The 13,498-nt window shown below is 35.5% G+C and overlaps 1 protein-coding gene across 10 annotated transcripts in view; it reads left to right on the top strand.

The window, feature by feature from the left end:
* Nucleotides 1-13,498, top strand: part of LOC132696174 (protein still life, isoforms C/SIF type 2) — a 255,922-nt gene that overhangs the window by 208,174 nt on the left and 34,250 nt on the right. For all 10 annotated transcript variants that reach the window (XM_060660841.1, XM_060660844.1, XM_060660845.1 and 7 more), the window contains one exon: nucleotides 8,708-8,890. In XM_060660841.1, coding sequence (XP_060516824.1) covers nucleotides 8,708-8,890 — 183 coding nt within the window. The remainder of the gene's footprint in view (nucleotides 1-8,707; nucleotides 8,891-13,498) is intronic.

Below are 13,498 nucleotides of genomic sequence, written 5' to 3'. Positions count from 1 at the left end.
TAACTATTAAGATATTGCTTACTTTTCTTGCCTTGATACATTGACAAGGAGTAGGCTCCAAAAAGTTCAAAGTTCATGGTGTTGATTTATTTACAGGCGCCATAAATATGATAAAGTATCAGCGAAAATAAATTTTGTCCACCACATACTTACTTTCAGGTTTAGGCACCATAATGCGAATTAGAGATGTTTGGGAGAAATTTAGTTTATAATAAAGCTGTTTTTCCCCTCCAAAATTTAAAAAATATTTGGAATTTGCTTTTTGTTTAGACAACGTTTCGCACAAATGTTTAACTACCAGTTATCAAGTGCGTTAATTAATTAGTTCTAAGGATTATATACTAGACTACAGCGTTCAACCGCGACGGAGTTGGGTGTAATCAAGCGTGAGGTTGATCCGTTATGATACCAACGCTGCTGCATTCTATTAAGGGTTGGCAGATCTCAGGTATTTCCACGCTTGGATTGCGAAAGACGTTTCGATTGTTTTTAATGAACACTGCTTTCTTAAATTTGCACTTTTTCCAATACGATTCCCCATGTACAACCCCAGCATCATTTGATGTGATTTGTGGTGTTTTGGTCCATCCAGGTTTCGCGATTCCTAACCTTTTGCATTTTACCCCTCAGGTTTTTTTTTTGTTTCTCTTTCTCAACGCAAACATTAATAAACGGTCGCCATCGTCACGCCATCATTTTGGAGGTCATACGATAGGTCTTCTTCCGTGTGGGTGGGTTGTTGTTACGTAATATTTTGGTTATTCTATTGGTAGACATTTTGTTTACATGTAGCTTTCTCACAATGTCATCTCTCCCCCTTATATCCGTATTTTTTTTCTGTCGCTCAGTGTGTATCACGATATGGTTCTTAGAGTTTTCATCTAAGTTGTTCTTAGCATCCTCTTTGTTACCGATGTTTGCGCTCTTGTCTCTGCTCCATATGCCCATAATAGGACGCACGCTTGGCTTGTAGATTCTGGACTTGTATCGCATGCTGAGGTGTTAATTGTTCCGTATTGTATGGTTAAAATGCCCGATATTGTAGCTGCTTGGTTTGCTTGTCTCTTCAGTTCGTCTTTCAGAAGTCCTGCGCTTATATCTTCCATCCAAGATATTCTAATCATATTATTTACTCGATGATAGTATTTTCTTTTACTAGCTTACATCTCGGAAATTTCTGAGTTGGTATTTCAAACGGCATTTTGTCTTTGAGAGATTGAAGGTGATCAGAGATTTTTGGACAAGTATTAAATCTGGTTCTAACGTTATATTTATTAAGAATTGTTGATATGTGGTCAGTGATGTTTTCAAGTTAAGGCATGACCACAGTGGTAAATCTGGTGTTGCTTTCGGACTCATTTTCTTCAGAAGGTTGTGGTGAAGTGCATTTTGTCATGGAACACTTAATATCTCTAATGTGGAAATTATGTAAGATTTTTTAATTTGAGTTCAGTGACATGGATTTTGTAAACAAGAAAGTTGATAACCTATGATTTTTGGTTTGAATGGTGATGTGACAATGCAAGGTATGATCCAATGGTAGGTCTGATACTTTCTTAATAAAACTTTCCAAGTATGGGGGATTATTATTAGTTTATAATTCAATGGAGTTTAAATGAATGAAAAATGAAAATCTTGGCGGGATTCTTGACCACAAAGCCAATTAACAAAAATCAAAAATCAAAGTAGCGTTTCCATACTTTTGCTTTTAGATGGAAGGCACCGTAGCATTTCCTATATCTTCTTTTAGAGATTATCTGCGTGGTTCAGTTTCAGTTGGGATAAGGTTTTAGAGATTTTTGAGTTATGCGTTCAGGTTTTGAAATTTTACATTTTTTTTAAGAATTTTTGCGATTTCAAAACAAATTTCTATAGCTGTTTGAGATGGCAATTTGTTTAGAGTAGGACAAAGTTGGAATCTTTTGCAACAACTGATTTTTCCGTCTCAGAAGGTTGGTGCTATGATACATTTACATACAGTGGTTCGTAGTCGACAAGAACTTGGTGAATTCAGTAGTGTTGACGTTAGTTTTTTCATTTTTTTTTATTCTGGGTAGATGACTAACCTAGATTTTCATACCTTGTCATTAATCATATTTGGATAGAAACAAGATGGAAGCAATTTCGATATGTAGAAACAGAAGAGTCTTATTAATTTGGTCTATTTTCTTCTCAAAGTAACTCAAAAATAGAGTTTCGAAAAGTTTTATAAGTTTATATTTTAAGGAAATTAGGGATAAAGTTATGGACTCAACAACGCAACAAAAAGGTCGGTATGCAGAGTAATGTTACCATAAGGGCTTGTTAATTTTTTAAGGAAATTTCCACAATTTACTGTAATAGTAGTGTAATAATGTGATGCTTATTAGTTGTATAGTTTCATGCCTGTAAAATCTGCGCAATTTAATTCTCAGAAATTTAGAAACATCTCTCTTACAACACTCAATGACCGCTGCCGAAAGCTACCATCCGCAGGAGTTTCTATATTTAAATTATTCTATTTTTGTCCATACCTCAAGGGATAACCCGAGGGACTTTGTTCCCGGACAAAAATCGTCATTCTTCAAGTTAAAATTGTTTCGAAAGCAATTCGACGGTATATAATAAAAGCACAACGTATAATCCCGTGTAACAAAAGGCATGCGTTAGAAGTTTATAACGGTATTTGACAGACCAAGTTGTGTTGGAGTTGGCACAATAAAGTTTTAATGGAAAAGAAAGTCGCTCGCAGTCAAAGCTTACGTTCGCTAAATATTGTTTTCGGGAAATATAATTTAATTTTCCGCCCGCGTTTAGTGGCAAGGCACTTACGAAAATATCAAAAGTTTGATTTGCGTTCCGCTTCTGAACTTGTAATTATTGCCACGTGCTTATAAACTCTATGCTGTTATGTAGAACGTTGTTTTTTCAATCTTATTGTAATAATTTTAAAATTTTGGAATGTCAAAAAGACAAAGGAAAACTTTTTAACTCGTGTTCAATGTTGACAAGCTGTTAATTCTCTTTCCCTCTCTCTCCGATGTATTTTTTAATAACTAACTAACATAACTAACGTAAGCAAAAGAGCTGACCAACATCGGACCACGGTGAAATAATCACTGCCTTGAGTTGTAGGTTTCCTTCCGCAATTTTATGTTTCTCCCATCTAGTTCAGCTCTCTTGTGGGGTCTGTCGATGGAATGTTCTTGATAATCTAAAGTCCTACAATATCGGCATATAGTTTTGAGTTGCGGACCTCTAATACAATACATGAAAACAATACATGCTCAGCCGTTTCCTCAGCCTCCAAGCACATCCTGCAGTTATGATCGTGGTGCGGTGAGGTTGCAGTGTCCCTATCGGGAGTTTCAAGTGTTTCCTGCTAATGCTTAACGGTGCGTTTCTCCTGGGACATTCTCGCAGTGTCTTCGAATCTATTTATTTATTTATATATTTATTTATTGCCGATTTTCTTCAGGCCATGGTGTCATGTTAGAGTTATCTTATCTTTGGTTTCCTAATATGGATAAAGTCTCTTGGCAGTTCCTTACGGAGGAGCATCCAAACGATTTCAGCATATTCAATGCTACCTGATGTTTCGCAGTGTGCAAATTGCTTTTCTACCAGCATTCTTGCACAAAGTTTATTCTGAACCCACTCTTCCTTGCTTGGCAGGTTTACTCCTTAGGGAAAGTTCGACGTCGATATAGGGTGTTCCGCAAGCTGATAATAGGACTTTTCAGACTTTAATTACAGGCTTATCGTAAATGTATGCTTGATGTCGAATAAAGAAATAACCCAGCGAGCCAGCAAGATATGTATATGGTGGTGCAGTAGCCTGTGGATGTTTCTTTGAAAAATTAGGAAGTCAGTTGTGCATTTTTTTCAAGGGACATTCTTTCAGTGTTTTCGAATGGACTAGCCCTGGTAATCGTAGGCAATGTAGGCGACCTTTGTCTTACCTCCAGGCGTCTATTGCGTTTATTGCCGATTGATAAATGCCAACATCAGTCGCGATCCTATCAGTGATTTTTTTTCCCACCATAGTCATAGCCTTATTTAGACTGCCTAACAAGGATAAAACCTCTTGGTAGCTTCAAACGAATTTGGAAGAGCATCCATGCGATTTCAGTTTCCTCAATGCTGCCTGAGGCATTCAAAGCTCTATTGCTGCTGCTTGGGCTATGAGGAGATATGTACTAGGACCGACCTTTATCTATGTTTTTGGATGGTCTCCAACACCTTTGTTGGTATTGGAACCATCTGCGAACTTTCCCCATTACGCCAGTTTTCTTGAAAGGGTAGGTTCGACGTAGGTGCAGTACTGTTTCAAGCGAATGGACCAAAACGTTAAAAAACTATTTCAGGCACAAATTCTGCCGACCTTGCCTTGCCGACTACACTGACAAGATTAAAGAAGGGCTTCTTTCTTTACGTCCCTTTTCTTTGAGGAGTGGATCGTTTTGTTCATCCCCAATTTATCTCGATGTAAGGTTTTCCGCACAGTATAAAGGCTGATAACGGGATTTCCAGACTTTAATGAACTGATTAATTGATACTGATTATAGTCACTTAGTTGTTAGATTGTGATTAATGAAACTAAAATTACATTTTTTACAAAAGAAAAATATTTCTTCATTTTTATGTCTACTTATATTCGAAACTGGAAGAGTGCAAGCTTCTCAAATAATTGGCAACTTAAAACATCTGCAATATTGTTAATATGAGAGAATACTTAATTTGTTGTTTTAATGGAAATAAAATGGCGCATTTAAAACTTTAATTGAGAGCTTTGTTTTTTTAAGACAGGATAAGGATATCATAAAATATTTAATAATAACAGAGCCGTATTACCAAGAGATTAATTTGGAGAATTAAATAAAATAAAATAAAATTCAACCATTATAGAAATCAACTATAAAATATTATAGAAAAAATATCAGGTTTGCATTTAAAGTGCTTACAAAACAAAACTTTGACAAAATTTTTCAATTTTTCCTCGTAGCTTAGAAACTAGCCTTATTCGAAATCTGATGTATCGTTGGACAGTAATGTGCACGGCACGGCACGGCATCTTTGTATTTTCAAATATTCTAAAATTTAATGTTATCTAATCTAAAATTGGACAACAGAAATATCTTTCGAAGATTGTCAGCCCCCATAAAATTAAAAATGATATTCTAAGCCTATTGCGAACCTAATCGTAAGCAAATTTTCAAATCCATTAAGTGATTGAAAAATGCAAATAAAGATTGTTTTTCTATTTTCCAAATATTCGAATTACTAAATGAAGGACGAGCATCGTAGGTCAGATTGATCAGCGTTTATTATGCCGTTCGCTTGCCAAAAACGAAATTATGCCGAAACGGCTATGACGCCCCGCAATTTCAATTTGTTAATTTCCCTTCGACGTCATGGACAAAACTCATTACGCCAACATTAATACAAAATTGTGCCCACGCACATTTCGCAAATACTTGCTAACGCCAATTACAAAACTTGTCCTTAATTAAAGAAGACAACGGGCAATTGGAATTTTCGTTTTGACCTAGAAGTGGCGTTAAAATATACATGGAGTTTCACAGTCTCTATGAGAAATTTTGACAGACTAAAACAGTGTTGTCATGTCGACAATACTCTAACAGCTTTTTACAACATTCTAAACAGCCTTTTTGCCGTTTGTACACCCACTAAAATACCGAGACGAGGGCGATTTTCATCATGGTTTACCAAAGAAATGATCGTAAATATATTTAAGAAGGAAAGGGCTTTCTGCAATTTCAAGCAACACAAATCTTATTATTTGTTAGGGCAGATATACCGTACTGTGCAAGTCAATTAACTTCAAGTGCATTGCCTATAGAGATTCCATCGCTTAATTCCGATCCACTCAATATTTCAAACCTTATCATCCAGAATGTCTGATCAGTAAGCAAATCACTAAAAAACAAGATGACTCCTGGTTCTGACGGCATGGCAAGTTTTGTCGCAAGAGACTGTTCCTACGAAATGTTTGCTGCTTTAGGCCTCCTTTTTAACATGGTTTTTGAAATCGGTGTTAATCCAGAATCTGAGAAAATTGCTAAAGTTTATCTTATTCTCAAATAAATATTACCCAAATTTATCTTTTCTGAAGTTCGAAATAAATTCTCTACGAAACAACATGGTTTTTATGCGAAAAGATCATTGATAATTAACTTATGTTTCCTGTCTTCTTATGTCTGTGACTCCCTTAACAAACAGGGCCAAGCTGGCGTTGACCTTGCACTACTTCTGTTCTGTATGGTCACCAACATATAACAGCCACGCTCGGTCCAATGAGAGTGTGTGGAGAAGGTTACTGGAACATTTAATCCTCAGGGAAGAGGGCTCCTGTTCTGAGAAGGGTCATGATCTTGAAGATTCGGTGTACTGTCTGCCCGTGAGCTTAGAAGTTCATTAATTACGGAATCCATTGTCTGGTTCTTCTGGAACAATTAGGTTTCCATGTGCTGCGGCTTTGCATTATTTGTGTTAACTTCAACAAATTATCATAGCACTCTGATTTATTTTATGATGGTCTGCAGGCGATACTTATCCAAATTCGAGATGCGTCTGGATGTCCGTAGTGAAAAACCTTTTCTTTGCGTTAGTTTTATTCATTTTTTAAGGTATAAAATTATTAGATATAAGATTAGTTTTTACGTCCCCTGTAATTAATATATCATAGGGTTTATATTAAATATTTCCCGTAATTGGGTCATGTTACCTGTTGGAAATAAAGTACTATTAGTATGGTTATATTATTATAAAATAAAAATGACAGAACCATAAAAATTGTCCGAAATGACAAAGAGCTTTTAGGCACACCATGTGTTGACCATAATAAATAAATTCATAATAAAACATCTTATTCTACACCTTATTCCTATATTCGATTATATATATATATGATGACAATATATTCCGGGATATTATCCGTTCGTTTGTTGAACTCTGACTGGAATCCTGCAGACGTTTCGCCAAGATCCATTTGACATCTTCAATGCTCGCGCTCCGAAAACACTTCGAACACTCGGAGCGCGAGCATTGAAGATGCCAAGTGAGATCTTCTCGAAACGTCTGCATGATTCCAGTAGGAGTTCAACAAACAAGCAGATAATATCCCGGAATATATTGTCATCACATTTTTCCATTCGTCTGGTTTATATTTTCTTCAAATTCGCTTGGGTATTCGGTCGCTCGAAAAGAAATAACGTAATTCCTTTAAATATCTATTAACGTTCGATCGTGATTTCGATCTTTTTCAAAATATTATAATTTTGTATAAGTGACATATATAACAATTGTGATGATAAATTTCTTCAGAAACTCTCTCTCTCTCCGGTGGTGCCAAAACAAACTCGTGACTAAAGAGGCGTTAATCAAACATGTTGCATAATATACTATTAATATTGGCAATATGTGCAATGTTACGGTATTATAATAATTGACATGACAAGCAATATGCAGTCAACATTTCTCTACCGGCTGCTGTATATTTATCCCGCTTTCCATTGTGGATTAGTTGACCCCCATCCAGCATACACAAAATTGCGAAGCCTACGCATTAATTAGCGTTAGCGGTAATTATAACGAGAAACGTTGCTCGTATTATTTCCGGCCATTAAAAGCTTACAACAATTTCGAAGTGTTTCATTGCAGCTTCCAAATTATTCTGAATTACAATTACAATTTTTATTACAAATTTAACATAACAGAAGTTGAGAAAATTGTTCTAATGGAGCAAACGAATCTTTCAATATGAATAATTAGACTATGGCATATCTATAGATATTAAAAAAATTTCAGAATTTCTGAGAAATAAATCACAATTTCTGTAAAACAATTCAAAATTTCGGACATAAATACAGGGCATCCAATGCTTTCATTTAATTCTGATTTTTGACTTGACAACCTTATGTGGTTAGTTTTGGTTAGACTTGTTTTTCTAAAATTCTGAACTTTGTCTAAAATTGGCCATCAATCCCAAATTACTGAAGGTCAAATAAGGTTTTGATGTGGAATAAAAACCAATTTCGTTTATCAAATCTGCGAATGGTGAAGCGATACTAAAGTCTTTAGATACGTCTTTCCAGATCTCTATTTTCTGTAGATTTGTTGTATTGTTCGCGTTCCGGCATTTCATAACTTCTTCGCATTTCGTGACTAACCTACTCTTTATTATTCAAATTTGAAGCCCACTTATTATCGTTACAAATCAAATTGTATTTCCCATTGACAAGTATCCACTAGAACTATTTAAAGATTAAAGTATACATCCATTTCATATTAATTTTGCTTAATTACCAATGAATAAGGTAACAAAACACAGTATTTTAGTAAAATTTTCAAACAACCACATACACTTAGGTGCTGTCAATCAGCTGTTCCCTGTTCCTTCTTCTTTTTCTCAATTTCTCAGTTAAACGGGCAGCCAACTTAACCACTCTGTTATTTACCTTTAACAAGAACTCCCATGCTCAATCGCTGTTCACAGCTGAATTACAGTAATGAATGAATCCAAATTAAACGACTTATTTTACAACCGGCCGTTACCAATGTGGAAATAATTGCAAATGCAATTCCACTATTACCACTGCCGTATAGTGGATATTTTTAAGGAAAATATGTTGAATTTCTGAAAAGAAACAGGTTTCATAACAATATAAATCGCGACATTCTGTATATGCAATATTTTCCGTTTCAGGACTACAAGCTGAAACATATGGCGGAAATGCAACAATCCGTTGTAGGTGAGACAGATGCGCGACAACAGCTGGCCAATCAAGTGTTGCAGTGGGAAGAAAATCTGGAAAGGTTGCACTGCGAACAGTTTCGTCTTCGATGTTACATGGCGAGCTTGCAGAGCGGCGAACTGCCCAATCCTAAAGTGAGTTCAAAGAAAGCCAGAGAGGCAAAATCACTTCCTGTAACCTAAAGCATATCAAATGCATTCATTGCTTCTACGAAAATACATTACAACACCATGAGGTATATCTAAACTAATGGCTGGTTACACGTTAGTAATAAGGAAATTAAAACACAAAATATATTGATATATTCTGTTGTACTGCATGCTGTATAATTGTAATTATATTAAGTGTAGTTTGAATCTGTGCTGTCACTATCATCCACTGAATAGTTTAACTTTGTTCCAAGTTTTATATAATTATTTTCCGCTTTAAGAACACGATTAGCACATTCTCTCCAACTATTCTCTGGTATTAATTCACACTGAGTATTAATTACATCAATTACATTCGCAGACATTTTTCGGTTTTTAGTATGGATTCCAACTTAATTTTTCAATCGGCACATATCATATCTATAGGACTTTTATAGGGTTTTTTATAAGCTCGTCCGCGAAATAAATTTTATCATCTAGTAGGTTCTTAAAATTTTAACTAGTTTTTGTATAAGTGTCTTCAAACTAATGGTCATGCTGACTAAGGAGTCCTGACAAATACTTTTTTTGCTGCTGATCGTCGGTACTTTTTAGCTAAATTGCTGCGAAAACTAGTATCGCCATAAACTGTTACGCTGCCTGGTGAGATATAAGAAGAGAATTTTTTACCCAATTTTCACACCTAATATGCATTTTGTTTTTTTTACGAAGAATTTAAGAATTTGACTTAAATATGTTTTTAAATGCAACTACGCTTGTCAATGTTTTTTAATCTCAATCCGATTAATTTTTCAAATAAACTTCCACAGGCTACTGTAATATTATTTACAAAATTTCTGGATTCCTCCTGCGTCAGTTTTTGTTGAATTGAAATTTCTAACCTTTCACCAATCATCCTGATGGCTTCTTCAGAGTTTAACTGAAACTGGCTCGCATTCTACTCTGTTCCTGCTTATATATGAACATGAACATTGTCTCGGATCACTAATTTCCATATTAGTGACACCGTGAGTCCCGGATAAGATTGTTTGGTTGCTTATAAAACACTTATAATCTCTAATGTGGAAATTATTATTATGATTATTATTATTATCTGCTATTTTCATGAACAATTTCCACATTAATGATATTAAGCATACCATTAAAGAATATACTTGACAACAACCTTCCACAGACACTTCCACAAAAATCTCTTCGATCCGTCAAAGACAAAATCCCGTTTGAGACACCAGGAGTTTACAGACCGAACGAAAAATGTCAACTAGGCTCAAATAACATGAAAGAACCTTAAGACTAAGACAAATAAACTCATCAAAATTTTATTCGATAAAATTAAAATTCTTGCATGTAATCAAATCTTTCTACCAACAAAAAATATGGGAATCAGTCATCCGAGACAATGTTCATGTCCCTCCTTTAGCTCCGCCCCCCACCCCTCACCCAATATATAAGCAGGTATAGAGTAGAATGCGATCCAAAATTAGTTAAGCTCTGAAGAACCCAATTGGCGAAACGTCAGCAACTTTAATTCAACAACAACCGATGCAGGAGGAATCCAGAAGTTTTGTAAGTGAAGCGAATCTACTCTGCATCACCGTTCCTAAACACTTTTATTATGTCTTTGCCACATCGCTCTTCCTTTTGTAGTGAATCATTATCAAGGAATATACCGAGATTGAGCTTAGAATGCCAGTTACTTCCACTGTCATTGTCATTTAAAGACAACTTTTGTGCCTTCTGACATTTTCAGGAGGACCTACTATCGGATTTCTTTGTTATGTTGACTGATGTTGTTTGAAGGAGTTTTTTAAAGTTTCTTCAGCTCACTTTCTAAACATGACAAAAAATGACGGTAACACGACGAATTTCAAGAGGTTTTTAAAATTTCTGGGCTGTGGACACTACTAAAATTAAAATACCCCCATTGTAAATCGACTTGGTTTATTGCTTGGTTTATTGCTCGGTTTATTGAGGGTAAAATGCCTTCTGTTTATTATAGGCCAGACAAGTCATGACTATTTTTCGTGTGCTGAACTATACTATACTGATTACATATAGCGTGTCCCAGGTTTTAAAGCACAAACTGTGTGGCTATTGATACATTGACGTTTTAGGAATACAGGTTTGTTTATGCATCCAAACTTTTACATTGTACTCCTCTGGGACCTTCCAGTTACCAATTTGGGTGGTTCTTTCATTTTGCAAAAATAAAATTTAAGGGAAAATGAAAATGATATAGAACGCATATGATTTTGGTTCAGAATTTCTGTTTGTAGCTTTAAATCCGAATCATTAATAATAGTGTATTTTGGGACGAGGATGATGATGGGATATATGTTAGGGATAAACAAATGTTGAGTAACATACAGCAGATATAGACCCTCTAGCTATTGCTTGTTAGAATGAGTTGGGAGTAGTTCATTTTTCCTCATTTCTTGAATCACCGTATCATCCTCAAGAAAGGAAAGCTAACGCCTGAAACCACTGTTTTTCCCTTTGGGCCCAGTTATACTTTGTACCCACATTATTGTCATTACTTACCAGATGGTACTGGCGACCAGAACAAATTTTAGGAAAACGGCTGTTGTGGATACTAAGAAGTTTCGATAAAAAATCTATCCAAAAGTTAAATATAATAATAAGGTATATATGAACACTAAGCACGAGCAGTGATACCTTTATTAGTTAATTTCTGCTATGAAGATAACCTCTTGAAATTCCGTTTGCATATGAAGTCGTTAAGAGTAAAAAAAGTGTTTTCGTCATGTCGGCGTATTATTGAGTATGATGGATGAATGATTAAAACGTCGGTGTCGCTTTCAACTGTCGCTCCACTTAGAGCGAAAACGTGAACTGCTATAAAAGTTGTTGAAATGTTGACACCCGACGGCATCGATGAATTTTCTTTTGACTATCCGTAGTTTCAGTCTAAAACACAAACACGGGCACATACCCGTTAAGGGTCGTTAGCCACAAGTAAGGCGATCTATTAAGGGGGACGATGGGACACCACAGAGGGGGACGAATTAAATTACGTCGTTTCGTGGGGATGGGATTTTATTTCGCGCAGCAAACCGCTCAAGTTTCTTAATTAGCTGCGGTTCAGCTGATTTGAATCTAAAACTTGCAATCTCATTACGCCTGTACCCCAACTAAGAAAAGGACGCATTCCACTTAGCTATTTAGTGTTACCAAGTGCCATTGTTTAGTTAAACTAGTTTACTTTATCGGAATTAAAAGTTAAAAGAATGTACAGGAACGCTATGGGCGAGCAAAGGCGAAAGAAAATGAGATTTTCGAAAGTGATTTCGGTTTAATGAAAAAAATATAATTCACTCGCCTTAATGTGAACTTAAAAAAATTTACCGCATTCGTATTAATATTTAATAATAAAAAAAGTAAATTTAATTTCGAATTTGTTTTGGTCGTTTTGATTTTCTGCTGTAGCTGTTTCTTGTAAATCTTCCAAAACTATTATTATACTGACATCGATGTAGTTCTATTAACCCCATTGAAAAACTAGACTTAATAATGAAGTCTTCATTCCAATCCTCATCATTTTCGGCACAATATTCAGGCTTAAAAATTAATTGGTGCTACTGCATAAAATAGTCTATCAAATGTGCCCTTAATTAGAGATTCTGACTTTTCGCCCTTCCCAATTTTATAAAGTCTTCCCCTCCGCAGGCTATATGCAAGCATACAACTGCATCTTTTGAGTTAATTACCATAAATGCTTCTGCGATTTCTTGACCGTTAGATAAGACTTTCCAATAATGTTGCTTAGTGAGATGTAACACATTCTGATATAAAGGTTGAATAAGTGATGTTACATTTCGTGGCATAGGCATAGTAAATGTGGCACCGTCAGCTGTTTTTAATTCTTCGAACTGTGGATGTGAATACCCATAATCTAAAAAGAGGATAGCTTTCTCAGGTAAATATTTTTCTCACAGGAATTTCTGGTCCTACAAACAACGAAATGAATGAATGAATGAAAATACAGTTTATACGTGTGGTATCTTTAATCTTTAAAAATCTCCTTGGTAAGTCAAAATCCAATATTATTTACTAAGACGCGGCTAACGAACTATAAATGAGGTCTTGGCATCTTCATAACGTTGTGTAGGACCCGATTGCCCTGCATGCAGTTTGAATACCTGACGATCGCAAAACGGGCTACGGAGGGGGATTTAATGCCTTTAATGCCGAATTCCAAATGGGTGAGAGATAGAGGTACATCTATTATCCAATAAAATCTGGTGTCCTGTCTCATGATGATGTTCAGAAGCTGTTGATATCTTTAAGTGGCCAAGTCTGATCTCTGGTATTCTTTTTGGATTGATTAAGAAGGGGGGGGGGGGTTGATTAGATAACAGAAACATGCTCTACACGTATCGCACAAAATGAGAAAGTTATACAGGTAAGTTTTCGGATTTTAAGATGACTTACATGACGAATAGTGTTTTAGGAACAGGAACTTTAACAAAAGGAAATTTAATGTTAAAGTTAATTAGAATATCGTCGGGATTTAACGTAATATTGCTTAGTTCTTGAATGTGAATAGCTTCAAAATGGAGGCTAGGTATTTTG

This window comes from Cylas formicarius, unplaced genomic scaffold, assembly GCF_029955315.1.
Source record: "Cylas formicarius isolate icCylForm1 unplaced genomic scaffold, icCylForm1.1 PGA_scaffold_1__22_contigs__length_36826433, whole genome shotgun sequence".
Taxonomy (NCBI): domain Eukaryota; kingdom Metazoa; phylum Arthropoda; class Insecta; order Coleoptera; family Brentidae; genus Cylas; species Cylas formicarius.
The sequence above is the reverse complement of the archived record's forward strand: the minus strand, read 5'-3'. Positions and strand labels throughout refer to the sequence as shown.